The sequence below is a fragment of the Arachis ipaensis genome, chromosome B5 (genome assembly GCF_059453495.1).
Source record: "Arachis ipaensis isolate K30076 ecotype BB chromosome B5, ASM5945349v1, whole genome shotgun sequence".
NCBI classification, from domain to species: Eukaryota; Viridiplantae; Streptophyta; class Magnoliopsida; order Fabales; family Fabaceae; genus Arachis; species Arachis ipaensis.
In genome coordinates this window covers 38,011,873-38,034,049 of record NC_142440.1, presented here as the reverse complement: position 1 = coordinate 38,034,049, position 22,177 = coordinate 38,011,873, and the positions used below count along the sequence as shown (strand labels likewise).

Sequence of the window (22,177 nt, the reverse complement as noted above, 5' to 3'; positions counted from 1 at the left end):
CGGGGATCTAACTAACCACGCTGAGCCTGCCACCATTCGGGTCGGAATCCCATGGTCGGTACCCGGAGTCCCGACCTTAAGTACGGACGACGCGCACACGTGGAAGGAGACAGCTCGACACCTCAACTAATGGGCTAGGCCACCACCAGGCCCACCCAGCACGGTATATAAGGGGAGATGACAGCTCTCCCCCCAAGGTACGTCATACCCTTACCTAATTCTGCCACCCCTAGTACGGACTCTGACTTGATCGTTGGAGTGTCCTTGCAGGTGGCCACCCCCCACTCCTTCCGACGTTGCCCGCACGCGCTCCACGCCCGCTCGGGACCTCCCTCTCTCTCTCTCTCCTAGTCACCACCTACCGATAACCCGAGAACCCAGGTAACAAACAAATTCTAATTTTTTATTTGAAAAAAGCCTTTTTAATTTTTTTTTAAATTTATTATTGATCTTAAATGAATATTATTTATTTTATAATATTCAAACAACATCACTTGAAAATGATTAGATTATGTTTTCACTACTGAAAGTGAAGGCTTATTGTTGGTAAGTAGCTCGAACTAAAAAAGGAAGAAGCACACAGATTTTTGAAATTTTAGATGGTTCAAAATTCGATTCCCTATGCCATTACCATTAGGAATCAGCTAGGGATGGCAAAATTTTCCGAGACGCGGAGATCCCTGCGGGGATTGCCTCGAATGGGGATCCGATTGTGGGGAATTTTTTCTGCGGGGATGGGGATGGGGGACAAAATTCCTCCGAAGCAGGCGCGGGGACCTGAGCGGAGATCTCCGCCTCGTCCCCGCTATTCCCCGAAATTTATGAATTCCTTGAATTATTCTTAATAGTTTATTTCTCATATATATATTTTTTAGTCATTTTTCACACACACACACACATATATATATATATATATAGAAACCCAAAATTCCTAATCTTTGTTTGCATAACCCCTCTTCAATTCAGAGATCCCTAAGGCTGTCCATACTCCATCCAACCTCTCTGCAGCCACCCCTTTGTCACCCTTCTCACCGCATCGTCACACCTCACCGTGCCATCACCCTTACCGCATCGTAATTTCTATTTGCGGCGTTCCTTTTCGTAACTCTGCCGTCGTGTCCATTCTCCTCTCTGTTCCCGCGTCTTCCACCTCGTCCACTGCTTTTTCCTTTGGCTCATCGTTGCGTCCCCCCATTGCGTTATTTCGAAAGAAGTCACCATCGTGTCATTTAGACTTTTTGTATAAAATCTTGCAGTTTTTGTATAAGATAGATACTTGTAACTCTATTCATATGGAAATTAATAATTAGTTAAAATTATTATGTAGATGGGGAATTTCCGCGGAAAATGGCGCCCCGTGGGAAATGGGGATGGGGAGCAATATTCCCCCACGGCGGGAAATGGGGCGGGAATGGAGAGCAAATCTGAGGGCGGGGATGGGGAGCAGGGAGGCATCCCCCGCCCCCGCCCTGCCCCATTGACATCCCTAGAATCAACTTAAAACCAAAAGACAAAATAGTACCAAAACAACTACAACACAAAGAGCGAAACAAGAATAAAATAACGTAAGGCTACAAAGCTTTATCTCCAACAATTATTCCAGCATCACTGAAAGTGAAGGTTTGTTATGTGGTTTTAATTACTGGATCGATCTCACTCATTAGCAATTTTATATGTGAGATGGTACGGTACAGTTTATGAATTATGGACCCAAAAATAAGAGGTCCACGTAAGACCAACATGGAAAACATGATGGATATATGGAACAATTTTTTTGGTGGCTTTCCTATTATGTATGTTATGGATATGGAACAATTGAAGTGCCTTTAATAATTCACGATGATGATGTGGCGTTACAATTAACATTTAAATACTTAGAATTTTGAAAAATAAGACTTTTCAATCTCTATATATAGGAGTTAAGGGATGAATAATTCCTTAAAACAAAGGAAAGATGTATGGTGTAGCAGCTTCAACACTTAGTTGCTTCAATCATAATAATGCAAACTTTGAATTGCATGAGCATGCTCGCCATACGGCGAATTTTCACCCCAGCATTTGGAAGGACTATTTTCTTGAATATGCTTCAGAACCAAAGCAGGTATATATAAATGTTGATAATACATATGGTTCTGTCTGCTGTGCATTCTAAGATTTGGAAAAAAATAATCCTTTAAAATGAGAAGTATAGAATAATAAAGTAAAAAATTAATTATATAATTAAATTTCTGAATTTGTAAATTTTTATAAATAAGTTTTATTATATTAATTTAAAAGTGATTAGATTCTCACTATACTTTACCAATTTTTTCTACTTTAGAAAAGCTTAATCCAAAGTTTGGAAGGTATTCTGTTCTCCCTCTTCACATTAGAGGGATTTTCTACCTTTAATATTTGTTATTGTTTATATTTCTCATTCAATTGGTTTAATGAACAAAAAATAAAGTGTAATTACTTTTTAGTTAATGTGTATCGTTGCATTTAATCTCATTTTACAAAATCTATTTGCTTGTATCTAAATTAGTTGGTTTGACTTGATTGTTTTTAGAGAAAAATTTATGCAATTATATTTAATTACAATGTTTAAATTATTAAAAGTATTATTTGCACATCAAAATCAGTCACCAAAATTAGCCACTATGTATTTATAATTACGAATTTACGTGTACAAAAATTAATAATTATAACTTATATTTTCTATTAAAATTATATATATAATCACTATAATTTTTTTATCAAAATCATTAATATATAAATATATTATTTTTTCTATCATAAATAATTTTTAAAAATTTGTTATTTATTCAATTTATAATAATATTATATAAAGATATTACAATTTAGACATGTCAAAAATAAATAATATAATGTGAATCCTCATATATTTTAAATATTATAATAAATAATATATATAATTAAATTTTTTTTAATATTTTAAAAATATCAATGTTATAATAATTTTAACCATCATATTAATTTTAATATATATATAAATATAACGAATAAAATTATTAAAATACTGATATCCTTAAAATACTTGAAATACTTCTATTAATTATTGAATCACCTCACATAGGAGAAGGAAAAACATATGTACACCTATTATATCTACTGGAGAGGGGCACCATGCCTCACATTTATTAAAAGGTGAGAGAGTAGACATACACACAATAGAAATACATATATAAATAAAAATTGAGACTATCAGACATTGTCTATTTTTATTATATTATATTTAGGAAAAATTATATAATTAAAATGAATTTGTTTGGAATTTATCTAATTATAATTTTTTAAAATGGAAGACATATTTATAATTTTTTTTACTTTATATAAACAGTTACGATTTTAATTTGAACGTAATTTATTATAGATTAGTGCAGATTATGTGAAAAAAGGTGCTGAATAGAAACCGTTAGAGACTGTAACGGTTTCTAAAGAATTCAAGCAATGTATAAATGATAAATTGTTACTGGCTATAACAGTTTATGAAAAAACGTTGATATGCACAATCCATGAGAGGTTTTAGCGATTTACATAAAGTTGATTATTTTCTAGTAAATTTCAATATGTGAAATTTTTTATAATCTCTAAATATGACTGAATTGACATTTGAGTCTTCTACTATAAATATAAATAATAGAATTAAGTTGACTAATTATCATCACTATTATATATATATATATATATATATATATATATATATATATATATATTTGACATATATAGGTATAGCAAGCAATTAAAATATGAGAATTTTTGGAATAATAAAATAATTTAATTAAAAATTAGAATTAGTAACATAATCAAAATATATTATTATTATTATTATTATTATTATTATTATTATTATTATTATTATTATTATTATTTCAAATTATAATGAGTGTTAAGAGATAATGCTAAATAATTATCTTGTGATGATCATTTATTTGAAGCTTAAATAAGCAAAGTAATAATCATTATAATGATCTTTATCATTCTACACTAAACATGTATATTAAAAAAATTAATAAAAAAATTGTTATAAAATATTTAAGCAAATTATTCTATATTTCATTTATTTGTAAATTTTTTTATCACAAAAAATATGCACAAATATATCATTATTATACAATATTTTTTTTATTTAATATGTTTGATTTTGTTTTTATCTGTGTATACACAGTATATTGATATAAAATTAAATTCGATTCGCACACTAATATGATCGAATTGCGAATTTTAGGTAGGTTTTCTTATATACTACGAATCTACAAAATATAAATAAATAAATAAATATTCATTTTATGTTATATTTTAACTAATAATTATCATATATGTTATATTATTTTATTTTATTATTTAAAAAAATATGTTTAATAATATTTTAGGAGTTAAAAAAATAAAAAAAAATTATTGATTTTTTACTAAAATAATTTTTTAAAATATTTTATATTTTGCAAATATATATGATTCGCAAATGTGCGGTTCAGATCCAAACTAAAAAAACGTAGATATTGGATCCGATAATTTTAGTGCGAATCGAATTAAAATTTTGACAATGTGATCCACATTGACTCCCTATTTGCATCTAATCCAGTTCTTATCTATTTAATAAAGTTTCTTTTTACCTTAAATTATATTCTCTTTTTATGTTCCATTAATTAATTGGATCTCTAAATATATCCACTTCTTTCCAATCGTCTTGCACTTGTATATATATAGAGAAATTAGCTTTACCTAAACCGCTAGAGCCTCCTACGAATTGTGCATACCAATATTTTTTTATAAACTGCTATAGTCTCTATCGGTTTTTACTCAATACTTTTCACATATAATCCGTGCTAGTCTGTAGCGGATTACTTTTAAGTTAAAACTGTTATAGCTAGTGGCAGTTTACTTAGACTAAAAAAAAGTTATAAGTATGTCTTCTGTTTTAAAAAGTTGTAATTAGATAAATTCCATACAAATTTACTTTAATTATGTAAATTGTCGTTATATTTATTTAAAAAAAATTATTTTATTTATGCCTATATTATTTATGTTATTCTTCAATTATTGTTAATGTTTTTCTATTAGTATATCGAGATTATTATCAAATATGGTCTTATATTGATACCAATACATGATAATATAATTGGTCATTTTTCTTATATTTAAGGCATCCCTTCATCAACATATCTTTGCTGGGGTAGCTATTATTAATAAATATAGTTTAATTCACAGCTCATTAACTAGTCTATCCTAAAATAATCAATGGTTATTATTTTGATAGACATGTTAAATAATACAAGTAAGTACTATTTGCAGGAGCTTGATCATATTAGAGCACAAATTGAAACTCTAAAGCAAGAAGTGACCAAAATGCTTACAGCAACAGCTGTGAAACCCTTGGAAAAACTTAACCTAATTGACTCAATATGTCGTTTGGGCTTGCACTATCATTTTGAATGCGAAGTTGATGAAGTGTTACAACAAATTCACAAGGATTACACCACAAATGGAGAAATAAATCATGACGACAACCTTGCTTCCCTTGCTTTACTTTTTAGATTATTAAGGCAACAAAAATTTTACGTTTCGCCTAGTAAGTTTCAAGCTTATCTATTTATTTTAGATTTGTTTCTTCTTATTCAGATGAATAATGATACAATTTTCTAATAACTATTCTGAACATTAAATAACAAAAGAAAAACAGATATATAATCAATATCTTAAAAAATGACATATCCTTTCTCTATTTGATTATTATATTCACAAGATATTTGGAAAGATTAATTAAAATTCAATTATTTCTTCATTTGGAAACACTAATAGTGCAACTAATAACTTTTGAGGGGTTTGAAAAAAAGGAAACAAATTTTATGGCTAATATTTTTTTTCTTGCATAAAATATTAGTCAATTTTTTTCCCCACTAAAAGGCAGTACAAGAAATTAAAATGTTAGTTAACCAATATTTGATCAGCCAACAAATGACCAAAAAATCCAACGTTTAAAATATAATTGCTTTAATTTAGTTTAACTGATGTTGTTTTATTTTCTGTTAAACAACTTATTAGATCTATCCCACACAAATCAGCAAGTAACCATTTGTGAATCCTTTTTGGCGAAGAATGAAAGTTATTTTTTTAGTAAAAACCTCATGAAAAAAATTTATTACGTTCAATACATATATATATATTTTTTAAATTTAGTAAAAATTTTCACCCTCTACATACCTAATTTTACTCTTTAGTGAAGTTTCCTTTAAAAGTTACTGTTTTCCTTGTTTCTTTTGCATTTCCATCCCAATTTCATTGAATTTTTTTTTCTTTCCCATTATCACCATTTGCTTTGTATTCACCATCTTCCATCGCAGTTATATTTTTTTTTCTTCATTTTCATTTCGTTCTCATTTTCTAATTTTTCTTTATCACAATTTCACATACATTTCGCATACATACATCTTTTTTTTCATTTTCATTTCATTTTCCTTTTTTTTTTATTCATCACAATTTCATATACATTTTTCATGCGTACATTTGCTCCCAATTATATATTAAATGAATACTAAAATTAAAATTTCAGTCATTGCTTTTTATTTGATGTGCTCAAGATTAGATTAGGGATATATTTTTTTATTTTATATAGATGAGAGAGAAGGTGCGAGAGACATTAAATTTGAATGTTTCTGCATCTGTCTCTAATTATTTTACTAGCAGGTCTCATTAGTTGTTGGTTGAAAATTAAATTGGCTAAATAGTGTTAGTTACTTAGTAGCACTGTGAATTACAAAAATATTCTATAAATATTAAAAATTAATTTTATATCTTTCCATATTATTTTACACAACTTTTTAATAAAATAATCAGTTATTAAAATAATCAAATATTTAACAACCAAATAAGTAAACATGTTATGATAAAATATCAAACTTAATTACAGCAGCATTATCAAACTTTTTCATAAGCTCCATATATATAACCATATAGTATTATTTTTTTGCCACTGAATTTTGGTAGATTTTCTTTTGGCAAATTATTTTTGAAAGCATTTTTCTAAATTATTACCCAGGCCAGTTTCAATTAGTTATTGGATAATTCTTCTATCTATTAGCTAGTAGCCAATAACTGACACAAAAAATTTGTGTTCAATATACAATATATTTATAACAAAAACTAAATTATATACTTTATGTTCTATGCTATGAACTCCTCCTTAATTTTTGTAGTTGATTTATCACCTCTAATAATGATTTCTCAACCTTGTGGTTATTCAATAAAACCTCTCAGATGTGTTCAAAAGGTTTAAGGATGTGCATGGAAATTTCAATGAAAAACTTGTCACAGATGTTGAGGGACTCTTAAGCTTATATGAAGCTTCACATCTTAGGATTCATGGAGAAGACATATTAGATGAAGCTCTTGTATTCACTTCGATTCACCTTAAATCCATTACAACCCAATTGAGCACTTCTCTTTCAGCAAAAGTCAATCGTGGCTTAAGTCAACCTCTCCACCATGGCTTGCCTAGGTTTGAGGCACGAAAATATATTTCAATTTATGAACTAGATCCTACCCATGATAAAATTATACTCTCTCTAGCAAAATTGGATTTCAATTTCCTACAAAACTTGTACCAAATGGAAGCCGGAAATATTTGCAAGTAAGCTCCTTAACCATAAACTCTTCTATTTATTATGCATTATATTATTATTAATTAATTAATTAAATTAGTTTTCAGGAATCTAATACTACTCCTTATTGAAATACGCTATTTTTTTTTTAATTTTCAGGTGGTGGAAGGAGTTGGATGTACCTAGGAAACTACCATTTGTGCGAGATAGGATTGTGGAATGCTACTATTGGAGTTTGGGTGTTTACTTTGAGCCCCAATTTTCTCAAGCAAGAAAAATAATGACAAAAACACTCGGCATGTTATCAATCATTGATGATACATATGATGCATATGGAACAATTGATGAACTAGAACTTTTCACTCAGGCAATTGAGAGGTAGGATATCAATTTTTATCATTAGAGAACTTCAGTGACAAAAAGATTAATTAGGAAATCAATTTTTGCTAGTCAATTTGAATGAACCTTTTTATAAAAAAAATAAAAAAAAAAATCATCTTTGTATTCACAATGTCTTCTTACTATTTTTTTTTCTTCTTTTTTTTAACAATCTTAACATACTACTACAATTTCATTTTTTTATTGTTGACCATCTTCTGACATTGCTGCCACCGGTCACCCTCTAGTGATTGCTATATATAGTCGACTATCCTAAAATTTTAAAAATTAAATTTTAAATTTTAAATCTTTTAAAATAATTAAAAAAATAATTTTACTAGTAAATACCTAACTGTATATATATATTTAGAGTATATATGTTTTGATTTAGATATAATTATAAAGAATAGTAAAATATGGTTTAATTTTATTTTTAATGTTCGTGAATTTTTTAAAATATTTTTAATATTTAATTTTATTCAGTTTGTCTATAATATTTTTTATTTGTGTCAAAAATACAATATTAACTCTATCTAAAATGATTGGGGCTAAATAAAAATATTTAGGGATAATTTTGATTCAAATAAACAAAGTTAAATGAATTGAAAATGTTAAAGATAAAAATGAATAAAATTAAATACTAAAATTAAAGTCTTATAAAAGAAAATTATAAACATTAGGAATAGAAAATATACTTTACCTTGATACTGAATATACTACTAGTCTCATCTCATTCAAGTTGAAAAGTTTGAGATAAAAATATTTCATGATCTTAGGTGGGATATTAGTTGCTTGGATGATCTTCCAGAATACATGAGATTATCATATAGTTCTCTCTTGAAGTTTTATGAAGAAATGGCAGAAGAAATGGAGAAAGAAGGGCGAGTATATTGTACTGATTATTACCAAAAACAAGTATGTATCATTTTTTCCTTTTGCTGTTTGACAATAAACTGGTTGTGTTCTCAACTTAAATTGATTAGAAATTAAACCACGTCATTCAACTATATCAAACATTCAAACTAATACGACATTGATATTCTTTAACGTCAACCAAACATAACTTACGATATTACCTGATTTATAAAATGTTAATTATTTGTGATAATATATCGAATATCCATGTTTGTATTTTATAAATATATATATGATGAGACTCACATCTTTGAGATTCAGGTGACATTATGATTTTTTATTCTTTTGATGAAAGAGGCGTGATATATTATACTAAACATTTGCAATATTTTAATTTGTTAAAAAAAATGATATCAATATAACTATGATCAATCAAAAATATGATATACATAATATCACCTAACCTTAAAAAGATTGATATATTTAATTTATAAGTTGCTCTTAAATCTATCTCAATTTAAAATTTTACTTTCTTTTTTTATTTAGGCATGAAAGGTAGAAATTCACAAAAAAAGAAAAAAAAGGAAAAAGGTTCATATATAATAAGAAAAGTTCACAAAACCGTGTATCGTCAAACTTATTTTATAAATATACTGGTAATAAACTAATAATGCTATCCTCCCTCTTAACAAATAATTATAGATAATTAATTTTTAATTGGTTAATATTAATTTATTTTTATTGTAAACTTATTTTTTAGTTTTTTTTGGGGAGTTCAGAGTTTAGAATTTAAAATTTAAATAAATTAATTGAAAAAAGTTGACTCCGTCCCTAATTGAATTTAAATAGAAAACATACATGTCAAATATCATTATTTGTTTTTGTTATTTTCTATTAAACCACAAAAAATGATCTTGAACACAAATTGCTGACAAAATAAAGCACCTTTTAAATTTGTTAATAACAAAAATATTCTCAAAATATTTTAAAATACGAAAAAAATACCGAACTATTAAATAAATATTTTTAAAAAAGATTTTAGAGATTGAATTTTGATGTAGTTATTTGTAAAAATGATTAGAAAATTAAATATTTTTATCTTTAAAATTTGTATTTTACAATAAATGAAAATTATTTTTTTTGCAATTTTTTCATAAATTACAAAAAATGTTTTTACAAGAAAAAAATATAAAGATCGAAGATTTTGTATGCATGTTTTAAATAGTTGTCTAAATATTCTAACAAATTTTCAAAACAAATACACAAACAATTTATCAAATACAAAAGTCATTTGTTACTTGTAAAAAGAATTTTATATTCTTGTTATATTATCCTATTTTCACTACAAGGAACATGAGGAATAGCTACGATTTTTATGTTTTGCGATGGTTTTAAATTGCTACTAAACGATTTCATAACATTTGCTTGACTGTCAATCTTAATGTCGTCTGCATGCAAAGGGATTCGTGGCATTGGCATAACCACTACTATATCTATGTTGTGGTGGTTTGGATTTGTGGCCGTTGCAAACCGCCGCTATTTTGAAAGATGAAACCTTTTGTTACTTTTATTGTGAGTATTTTTATTGTTAACAAATTTAGATAATAGTTTAACGATTTAATAATTGAAGGCTATTTTTGGTGGAATATCCGCTATTTTGGATTATATACATAAAAGTTAATGTTTATCCTGCAAATGCATCATCCATCACATTAAAACACATTACAGATTGTAATTCAAAGTACCAAATATAGAATTGGTTTGATGTGGCAGTTTAAAAAAGTAGTCGAAGCCTACATGGGTGAGGCGAGATGGTTCAACAACAATTATACACCCACAACAGAGGAGTACATCCATACATCAACCATATCATGCACTTACCCATTGCTTACAACTGCTTCTTATATAGCCATGGAAGATAGTGCCACAGAATATATTTTCAAATGGGTTGCTAGTGAACCCAAAATAGTTAAAGCTTCTTCCATTATTTGCAGGATCATGGACGACATTGTCTCCAATGAGGTATTATATATGCACAACATAAATAGTATACAAGAATTAGACTGCATGCGCGTAATTGAATTTACAGTATAACACCTAAATTGGTTCCGAACAAATTTTAAATTAGATATTTTAATCTTGAATAAATTTTTATCATTTTAAAAGGTTTTTAAAATTAATAAATTATCTTTAAAAGACAGATTAATTTTTCTATAACTTATAACAAAATATTTAATTTAATGTGTATATTGGACAAATAAAATTTCTAATAAGTTTTTTAATATAATATAATAAGATTCTCAACAAATACTATTATGAGACAAATAATTAGTCTTTAGAAAGACCAATTCATTTTGATAACCTAAAAGTAAATGAAAATTTGTTGAGGGTTAAAGTGTTTGATTTAAAATATTTTAGGAATCAATATGAGTGTTTACTCTGGAATTTAATTTCAATGAATTAGAGTAATTTAATTTTTTCAATCTTTTCATCTTATTCTTAATTTGTCATATAAAAGTACTTAAGCAAATAAATCACAAACATCTTGTTTGATCAGTTTGAACAAGAAAGAGGACATGTTGTCTCAGTTCTAGAATGTTATATGAAAGAACATGGTGTATCAAGAGAAGAAGCTATTCAAGAATCACAAAAAAGAGTAACAGATGCTTGGAAGGATATTAACGAGGAATGTCTTAGGCCAACTCAAATTCCAATGCCTTTTCTGGTGCGTGTGGTCAACTTAGCAAGATACATGGCTGTGATGTACAAAGATGAAAATAGCTATACACATGCAGGAGGAGTAATGAAAGAGCACATTAAAGCTTTGCTTGTAGACCTCGTGCCAATATAAGAATCCACTTTTTTTTTGTGTCATCTTAGTGGCGTCATATGAATATGGATCATTTGTTAAGTTTGTAATAATCAGACAGAATATGAAACTCTATTTGCTAGCTTAAAGTTGGCTAAAGTGGAGGCAGAGAAGGTAGTAGTGTTCAGTGACTTGCAAGTAATAACTTCACAAATTAATGACAGCTACTAAACTAAAGACTCCACTATGAAGAAGTACCTGGATGAAACACGAGAACAGCTGACACACTTTTCTAAAAATAATATCCGACATATAACTCGGAAATATAATTCCTGAGCTAATGCCCTATCAAAACTAGCCAGCACCAAACCAGGAGGCAATAATAGAAGTATCATTCAGGAAACCCTGCAAAAGCCATCCATATCAAAGGAAGAAGAAGTGTTGACCATACACAATCAACACCTAGGATAGATGGCTCCCATAGTTAGTTACCTCAAATTCGACTTGCTCTCCAAAGATGAAAAGGAGGTTAAAGGGCTTATAAAGGAGGCACAAAACTATATCTTATTTCACAATATCTTATACAAAAGAGGGATTTCAACACCCCTCTTAAGACCTCCAGCACGAAAGAAGTCTTAGAGGACGTACATAGTGGTATATGTAGAAATCACTTAGGCGGTCGGTCACTAGCTAAAAAAGTAATTCGAGTTGGCTTCTTCTGGCCGACTTACAAAAAGAAGCGGCCGAGTTCGTCAAAACATGCTTACCTTGCCAAAAACATGCCAATTTTCATGTAGCACCTCCTGAGGAACTCATCAGCGTTACCTCACCTTGGCTATTTGCTAAATGGGAGTTGGATCTACTTGGACCATTCTCCCAAGCCCCAGGCCAAGTCAAGTACCTCATAGTAGGGGTTGACTATTTTACTAAGTGGATTGAGACAGAACCATTGGCGACCATCACTACTCAAAGAAGTCAGAAATTTTTGTATAAAAACATAGTCACAAGGTTTGGAATTTCCCGTTCCATCACCACGGATAATAGAACCCAATTTACCGACTCGACCTTCAGAAACCTGGTGTCCGACTTGAAAATCAAGCACCAGTTCATGTCCGTAGAGCACCCCCAAGCCAACGGACAAGCTGAAGCTACCAACAAAGTCATATTGGCTGGGTTAAAGCGTTGATTACAAGACGCGAAAGGAGTTTGGGCTGACGAGCTCCCTCAAGTCTTGTGGGCTTATCGAACTACTCCACATTCCACAACGGAAGAAACACCCTTCCGACTCGCATACAGAATGAAAGCAGTAATCCCTATAAAAATAGCTGAAAAATCACATAGAGTTCTATTTTACAACAAAAGGAGGTTCACCATCAATGACCTCATCTTGATTCGGAACGACATTGGAAGACAGAAGTCGGGTGAAGGGAAGCTAGCTGCCAACTGGAAGGGGCCTTACAAGATAATAGAGGTTCTAAGTAAAGGTTCGTATAAGGTGTGCGACCTCCAAGAACGGGAGCTCCCGAGGTCTTGGCACGCTTGTAACCTAAAAAGATACTACAGCTAAAAGTCTTGTACCTAGGTGCACTCTTTTTTCCAAGAAATAAGGGTTTTTTAATGAGGCACTGATAAACTCCATTTGTAGGGTTTATCTTGTATTGATTCTAGGGGATTTTATGACATTTTACCCACATTTATCCAATGAAATAACATGGTTTTATAACTTCTCCTTTAATTGTGCTTAAGAGTGAAAACATGCTTTTTAGGTCTTACAATAGCTAAATTTAATTTACCTTGATTCTATTAGGTGCCTTGATATGTTTGTTAAGTGATTTCAGATTTAGGAGGCAAAGATTGGATCAAGGAAATGAAGGAAAAGCATGTAAAAATGGAGAACTCATGAAGAAATGAAGGAATCGCAAAAGCTGTCAAGCCGACCTCTTCGCACTCAATCAACCATAACTTGAGCTACAGAGATCCAAATGATGCGGTTTCAGTTGCGTTGGAAAGCTAACATTCGGGGCTTCGAAATGATATAAGATTTGCCATAGTTGCTTCGTGGATAAGGGCGCGCACGCGCACAGTACGCGTACGCGCCGATGTTGCCACGTGATTCACTAATTGCAACTCGTGGCCAGCGATTTTAGAAGCCTTGTGGGCCCAATCCAACTCATTTCTAATGCTATTTAAGCCAAGGATTGAAGGGAAATATACTTTTGATCATTAGTCATAGTTTAAGTTTTAGAAGTAGTTAGAGTTAGTTTCTAGAGAGAGAAGCTCTCACTTCTCTCTAGGATTAGGATTAGGTTTTAGATCTAGATTAGAAATTCTTAGATCTAGGTTTAATTCATGCTTTGATTTACTTTTTCTTTTGTAATTCTTCTTCTTCTACCTTTTTTCTCTCTAGTTTAGCATTTAATTCTTGTAAGTTTTTACTTTTATATTCATGCACTTTTGTTTCTTCTATTTTTCTTTAATGTAATTTATGATTCATGTTCCTTTATTGTTGATTTGATTAGTTGTTGTTTAATTTCTTGCAATTGAGTAGTGTAGATTTACTTTCCTTGCAATTTTACTATGCTTTCCTTTTATGCCTTCCAAGTGTTTGATGAAATGTTTGGTTGGATTTTAGAGTAGAATTTTATGCTCTTGGCTTGGGAAGGTAACTTAGGAACTCTTGAGTTACTAATGTCCAAGTGATTGACGACTGGGAGCCATTAACACTAGATCTCACTAATTGACTTGGTGGAGAACTAGGACTTATGGACTTGGATTGATATAGCTCACTTGACTTTCCTCTACTATTAGTTAGGGGATGACTTAGTGGGATTGATCCTTACAAATTCTCATGTTGTGGTTAGTGATAAGGATAGAGATCCTTGACCACCAACCTTTGCCAAGAACTTTTTAGTTATTAGTTTATTTTCATTGCTATTTACATTTCATGTCTCTTATCCCAAAAATCCCAAAACATACTCCATAACCAATAACAAGGACACTTTATTGCAATTCCTAGGGAGAACGACCCGATGTTTAAATACTTCGGTTTATAGATTTTAGGGGTTTGTTTTAGTGACAAACAAATTTTTGCATGAAAGGATTATTGTTGGTTTAGAAACTATACTTGCAACGAGAATCCATTTGTGAATTCTAAACCACACAAAAGTCCTATCATCAGGTACTAGTACAAGGACTAGGGGTACCAAAGCTTTTAGTATATAGCTCTGTAAAGGAATTCTCTAAACGATAATAAAAGATTCTTGATCTATTTCTTTTTTAAAGTTTCCTATCTCAAACGCATTAACCTATGCTCGACAAACTGTAAAAATAATTAACCGACCTAGGTAAGATAAAGCGACGAGGTACAAGTAAATGTAAGAAGTTATATAACTAACTCGTACAAAGTGACCCCAAAACAGGTCGGAACAAAAAAGGAGTTGCAAAAGTAACTTAGCAAAGACCGACTACTTGAAGTCGGGCCTATTAAAGGAAATTAACAAACAAAAACTCAAGAATTAAAGCACAATGTGCATTACTAAGGCAAAAAGGTACTACATAAAAGAGTTCTGGACATTGCTTAATAAAGGTTCTGAAACAAACAACTAAACAATAGAAGAAAAGTGCTCACGAAACTGCCAACCGCTACAAACCAGATTGTTTTGAAAGCCTACAGGTCGGGCTACTACAAAATAACAAAAGAGATTTGAAGAGAACTCAAGGCTCCTTGCCAAAAAGGGGGTTAAGTTTCTCACTAGTAGCTTCATCCCTTTTGGGAGAAGAAGGTAGCACGGAAACAGGAACGGCCGATACAGCAACAAAGGAGGCCTCAACAACAATATCTTCAGGTGAGGCTCCCAGGGAGGAAGTCAGAGCTATTGGAGGTCCCAAGGTGGAAGACAGACCGGCCCAAGCTCCAGAAGACTTCAGATCCTGGGTAGGCATCTTCTCATCCTCTGAATCGACTGCAGGAACGATCTTCCCTTCCACCACTATATTATCCATACTAAAAAGCATAGATCGAGGTCAGAGCCAAAACCTCAACTTGGGCTTCAAGGTTCTCAAACATTTCATCCATACCGAAGGCAGCCGTCTCCTGGAACCCGGCCAACTCCTCCTTCAATTTCTTCAGTTCCTTCTCCTGAGCCAGCCTCTCTCCAAAGACCCTAGTATAGCTTTCTTGGTATTTCTTGGCTTTCTCCTCGGCCAATGCAGCAGCTACTTCTGACTTGTTCGTCCTCTCCCGAGCTCTTTCCAAGTCAGCCTTCAAGGTGTCCCTCTCTTTCTCCAACTCCACTTTGATTTCACTCAGCCTCTCCACGTCGGCTCGGGCAGCTACCAGAGCCCCAGAAGTAGCTTGAATTTGAGAACTCTGCAACTCCTTAGAATGTTGAGAGCAGACTCCAATGAGACGGAGACCCCCACAAGCCAAGATCTGGAGATGATTCTGGATCGCCACATCGTCCACACTCATGCGATGATGAGGGATGAGGTTCTCCTCTCCCCAGGCCAAAGCATCAAAATTCTTGGTATAGATGCTCTCTTCTTCATCAAGTTTCTATTTTTTGGGAGGTGATTCTATGGACGAAGGAGACGAAGGAGTAGAGTCTAAAGAGATAAGCTGGGAAAAGGGGGCCGGGATAATAATTTTCGGATCAGAAGGACTCGACCCCGACCTCTTCCGTGGCGAAGATCGGGTAGAATTACCAATCTTCTGCTGTGAAGGACACTCTCCGACCTCCTTTTGCAGCTGGAGGTTCCGAGCCACCATCATCTTTTTGGTGTTCCGAAGAAACTTCATAGCAGATTTAGGAGCTATAACCTCTGCAATAACAAAACATGATATGATTCAAATCAACATCTAATAAACGAGAATAAATTAAAAGGCAAGGGAAGAGGCATTACCAAGGTCCGACTTCAGAAGGCTAGGATCTCCCAAATACCTCTTTGTGTCCAAATGAGGATCTTGACCCCAGGTACCCAGAATGAAGTCTACTACCCCCTTTCTAAATCATCTAAGTTAGAAAGATCAAAATCTCAAAGTTGTTCTATCAATACAAAGGGAACAAGCTTTCCTGGTTCTCAGACAAGAAGAAAGGTCGGACACCCACCATACCCTTGACCTTAAAGAAGTTGTTTTTAAAGTCGTGAAAGGAGTAGTCAAAGATGGAAAACGCCTTCCGACCTTGTACAACTCAGAAAGATATCCACCCCGACTTCTTGGTTGAACTATACGGTTTGGTGGATACAAAAAGGTAGAAGAAAATATTCAAAGCAGGATGAACATCCAATCCTTGACACAAGAGCTGAAACATTTTCATAAAGGCCCAAGAATTCGAGTGCAGCTGAAAAGGGGCAAGATTGGAAGATCGTAAGACCTCCATCTCGAAGTCAGTAAAAGAAAGTTGGACACCTAGCCTAGTAAAGAAACAGTCATAGGCATAAAAGAAGGGCTTCTCGGACTCTACAATAGGGGGAAAGCAAACCCTCTCCTCAGGGTTGGGTGGTTCTAAAGCATAGTTTCTCTCATCCTCTCTATTCTCACAAATGCTATGGTACCTACGAAACATGTCACAATACTCTCTGTCAATCACAGGGACACAACTAAGAACAACGCTATCTACCCAGGCCCGAAGATCAGGAGGAACCTTAGTTGGCATGTTCAAAATGACCTTGCAATACATAAACACTACACCTACACAGTGCAAAATAAAGCAGGCAGACACTAATAGAAGTCGGAGCTTGGCTAATGCAAGTCGGGCAAAACAACTAAATAAAGGAAAAGCTATTCTCACGAAAATATTTTCTACACAGCAACCAAATGGCGCCCTCTCGACACGACACTATGTCAAAAACGGCACCATTAGGGGCAATACAGCACATAAAAAACAACAACAGTTATAATAGCACACACAATGACCCTTTCAAGAAAAGAATTAAGCCCTTTTCAAATATTTTAAGCAGCAAAACACTTTCTTTCAAATACGGCTCATAAAGCCTCCTCCGAAAACAACAAAAATGAAAAAATAGTCAAAGCAAAGCCAACAACAAAGCAAGTCGCGTGCAATCAAAAAGGATAAGCCTGAGGAAAAAGAAAAGGAACCAACCTTGAAGAAGACCGTAAGGAAGAAAGGAAGAGCGCGTCTAAAGAACAACAAAACGCGAACAATCCTCTTCACGCCGACAAGAACAGATAACCCTTCAAGTCGCCAAGATTGAGAAATCTCAAAGAAACAGAACCGGATGAAATGACACAGAGAATACTTTGGTAAAGAAGAAAGCAAAACAGCTTCTCAGAAACAAACAAAAAGAAGAAGAGGGGCCAAAAACTCCCCTTTGTTAGGAACAACGAATCAGAAACGGCTCTTTTACCCCTCTTTAAAGAGCGCGAATCCCCAAGAGCAAACCACTGCACAGAATTCGACGGTCATTAAAACCCCAACGTTCAAAAATTCAAACAAAGTTGGGTATCACCGACAAGATCGAGACTTGACCTCCCTAACAACAGCCACAGAATTCTTGAGCCCGACCTGTAAAAGGAACGGACTCAAGCAAGGGCACTGTTCATACCCTGACCCAACAAATAAAAGTCAGGCCCAATGACGCAAAAAGGCCTACCAATAAAAGTGGACTTCATGACAAGCCCGACCTCTTTAAAGAGGTCAGACATCGACATAAAGGTGCAGCTCTACTTGACTAAACAAGTAACTGCCCCCTTAAATCTCTACCTCATCCAGAAGGAGAATCCCAACAAACTCCCAAGATAAAGGGAACGCTTATCTATCAGAAAAGATAGAACTACCCAACAAAGGTGGTTATCTACTCTACTATAAATACACTGGTACCCCCTAGGTATAATTCATGCTCCAATCTACTAAAAACCTGCTTAAAGACCTTACTAACTTAAGCATCGGAATCTCTTGCAGGTACCACCCCCACCTCCTCACGAGGAATTCAGACAGGTGGCACCTCAGCATCCAAAAAGATCGGACGCTGCCACTCAAAGGGACCTGGACCTCACATTCCAGCCCAAATCACCGTTTCAGGTAACCCTCAAAACATGTATCAAGGTGCTTTTTTTCCACTCATCTAACATCTTTTTTTACCTTAAAAATCTCATTAAAAATCTTGGTTAACTAACTGATGTCTTTCTCTCCAAGGCCCTTCCAAACTTCAATCGAAATATTATCGGTTCTATTGCCCTACTATTTTTCATCCGCTTTAGAGCTTCCTTTATCTCGAAATCTCAAATTCTTCAATAGTAGTTGAAGTTTAACAAATGAAATTTTACTAATTTATGTATGTAAATTCTGAAAAATGTAAATGCAAACTGTATTGATTCATGTGTGCAAACTCTGGTAAATATAAATGCAAATGTTAGTAAAAAATGTTAGTAAAAAATGATATTATTTACTGGCGATATAAGATTGCTCAATAAAAGATCCTCATAAGAAAAAAACCGTATTACTTAAATTGTTACGGTACTACATCCTCATTGCTACAAAGAAATTGTAGAAAAAGATAAAAGTTATATAACATAAACGTAATCTTGTAAAATATAGTAACTTCCTCTTACAACAATATCTTATAAAATAATTTCCTAACCATATACAAAAAGACTACTCGGGGATATAAATATTCTGCTTGTTGGATAAAGAGAGTTGGCAAAATATTTGATGGAGTTGCATGTGAGAGTTTTATTTGATGAACTACAAAAATAATTACAGGATTGTCCCACCTCACTTTCTTATATTTATTAATAATCACCAACTTCTGAAAGTTAATTTTAAGAGAAAAGGGTAAATTAGTCCCTGAACTTTTAATCCGCAGACATTTTTGTTCCTAACCATTGGAAAATACTTTTAAGTCCCTGACGTCCCTAAAAATTAGACGGATCAATCCCTCCGTTCATAAGCCACCGTCAGACCCAACGGAAAAGACTGACCTGGCTCCCCCTATGCTTACCTGGCTTAACGGCGTTCCCACGTGACACGTTAGTGGGATGGAGCTTTTGAAAAAGGGACACATAAGTCCCTGTCACTCAAAACGACGTCGTTTTGTGTGCTGCCCCTTATATACATTCTCATCTCTTTCCTTGTGTACAATGCCTATTACACCCACAGAGCTTTTATAGAATTACATTAAACCCTAAGGAAGACCAAAGATTAAACGCAGGAATACTCTGTTTCTCTCTCCAAAAAAACCACCATCCAGACTGAGAAGGTTCCGGTGTGCATTCGCTGTCGAAGAGGGAGAACCATATACTCTGTTTCTCGTCTTCTTTATAGAGATTCCCTTCATCATCAGTGATTCTTTCAGTTTTATTCCTTCTTTGTTGAGATGCCTGCTGATGAAAGAATCGAGTGTTCTTGTTCCCCGCTTTCAACAAGTTCGCACGAGATCTTTGGGCCCATTTAATCTCTTCTTGATAGAAGAGTTCGTCTAAGTCTGCCTGTGCCCTTTTCAAATTCAGAATTGTTTCTTCAATTTGTGAGTGAGATGTAAGTTGTCATATGAGTTCTTGTTTTCCTTTATTTGTTTCGGAAGCTCCCCAATTTCTATTTTCTCCATTCTTGCAATGCTTTGCTGCACTTTCCTAGTTTCTCTTCAATCTGATCATAGTTCACAGCCCAGCTTCTTTTGATAATCTCTTTGCATTCAGAGTCTCTAAGCCACATTCTTCGAATCTGAAAATATATGGCTTCTTCTTTTTTAAGCTCTCCCCATGAACATCGATTAGGATTGGACAATCGTTTGATCTGTATCTTTGAAAATGCTTTACCACTCCTTCTAGGAATGCTTCCTTCCAATTTATTATTGCCACTGCTCTATCTAGCCTTTCTTGAATATTTACTTCCCCAATCTGATTGTTAGACCAAGTGTAAGCATATCCTACAAAGCCTAAATCTAGTAATTGATTCACTTGAAGAGATTCTCATTTACCTGAGTATAAGTCATTGGCAGCCCTCCAAGTTGCTCTTGTTTCAACAACAATAAGCTCACTCTTTTTTCTTTTAACCTACTAAAGAAGGTTGTTTTAAATGCCTTATTTACGAAAAGAAACTAGCTATAGGAATCAGATTCAGGTAAACCCATCCAACACTTCAAATCTATCTATAAAAAAAAACATAAGAAGCAATACATGAATGTGAAGTGCCATTTTAAAACAGCAGAACTATGGTTCATTAGTGTTTTACTTGACTTGTTTTCTCCCTAAAATTCTAAATCTAAATCACAAAAATGTCATGAACTAATATTTTTGCATTGAGAATATACCGAATGGAAGTGTTTAACATCCTCCTAAAAAATGTAAGCAAGAGTCAAGTCAGCCCCCCCCTCCCCCTCCCCCTCCCCCCGGCCAAACCACCACTGCCTAGGTGCTCCGGGAGCATCTGTAGAATGCAACAGGGTTACACAGTCAGTAGCAGCAAATTTATGTAGATATTTATTTGCAAGACAATAACCTTAGAAATTGGCATAAGTAAGATTTTGAGCTATATGACAGACAACATTAGTAATATGATGCCGCCACCGCCGCCGAGCCTGGACCAAACGTCCTCCTTGAAGTTGGCCCCGCCATCGGCGGCCTCAAGGGCGGTGCAGACAGGGTCCTGAGCTTCTCTAATCATCTTCTCGAAGCGGGCCCTTACAGAAGAGGAGTAGGAAGAAGAATGGGCCATTTAGGGCCAAACGAGAAACGACGTAGTTTTAGGGTTGAGGGACTTATTTGTCCAATTTTTGAAACTATCCTGTTGACTCATCAGTCCACGTGTGTATCTATGATGCCAAGTCATCAGAACGGGAGCCACGTCAGACTTTTCCGTGACTCAACGGAGGCATTTGGACGGAGGGACTCATCCGTCTAATTTTTGTGAAGGTCAGGGATTTAAAAGTATTTTTCAATGATCAGGGACGAAAATGTCCGCGGGTTAAAAGGTCAGGAACTTATTTGTCCTTTTCTCTAATTTTAAACTCCAAAAGAGGGTGATCCACACCCAACGACAGTCCGAAAGAGGGAAGCTTTTCTGTGATGGAGTTATTCCCAAATCCATCAGTTACAAGTTCCAAATAGCTAATTGGATTCCCCACCGAAGAAAGGCCCATTACCGTTGAGGTTCAAGAAATGAAGGGCGTTAGCAATAGAAGACTGAAGAGCATTCTCCGCGAAAAAGGAGATGCTACCGTGCGCTCAAATCAACATGTTCTACATAGTAAACGGCAACGAGAACGTCAGCTATGTCATCCCAGCGTTCAATTGAGTGTAAATGGAGGACCCTGAGTCGGGGAGGTTTTGGAGAGTGCTGGGAAAGCCACCCTTAAAGTGGTTAAGGGAGAGCTGGACATTGACAAGGCCCCTAGATCATTGATCCGTGCAAGATGCGGCTGTAGAAGATCTGTGAGAGATCGAAGTGGTGGGCGTAGAAGGAGGCAGATAGGCGACCGGTGAGTTGGTTACCAGAGAGGCTAAAATTGCAGAGTAAGAGTATGAAACTTGAGCTCGCAGCCTAGGCAGAGGCGGTCGAGGATGATGGCAGTTACG

At 33.8% G+C, this 22,177-nt stretch overlaps 1 protein-coding gene across 1 annotated transcript; it reads left to right on the top strand.

Annotated features, from left to right (window-relative positions):
- The first annotated feature begins 1,946 nt into the window (after positions 1-1,946).
- On the top strand, positions 1,947-11,705 carry LOC107641830 ((-)-germacrene D synthase). Its single transcript, XM_016345268.3, has 7 exons — positions 1,947-2,101; positions 5,293-5,569; positions 7,255-7,627; positions 7,758-7,976; positions 8,753-8,891; positions 10,605-10,853; positions 11,389-11,705. Exons 1-7 carry the CDS (start codon positions 1,955-1,957, stop codon positions 11,680-11,682), a joined length of 1,698 nt encoding a protein of 565 aa, XP_016200754.1. The 5' UTR covers positions 1,947-1,954; the 3' UTR covers positions 11,683-11,705.
- Positions 11,706-22,177: the final 10,472 nt, after the last annotated feature.

Excerpts from the sequence above, each read along its gene's own strand:
- LOC107641830 (XM_016345268.3), top strand. The coding sequence starts at position 1,955 with ATGTATGGTGTAGCAGCTTCAACACTTAGTTGCTTCAATCATAATAAT. Across the intron at positions 2,102-5,292 it reads ATGCTTCAGAACCAAAGCAG|GAGCTTGATCATATTAGAGC; the intron begins GTATATATAAAT and ends TACTATTTGCAG. Across the intron at positions 7,977-8,752 it reads TTCACTCAGGCAATTGAGAG|GTGGGATATTAGTTGCTTGG; the intron begins GTAGGATATCAA and ends TCATGATCTTAG.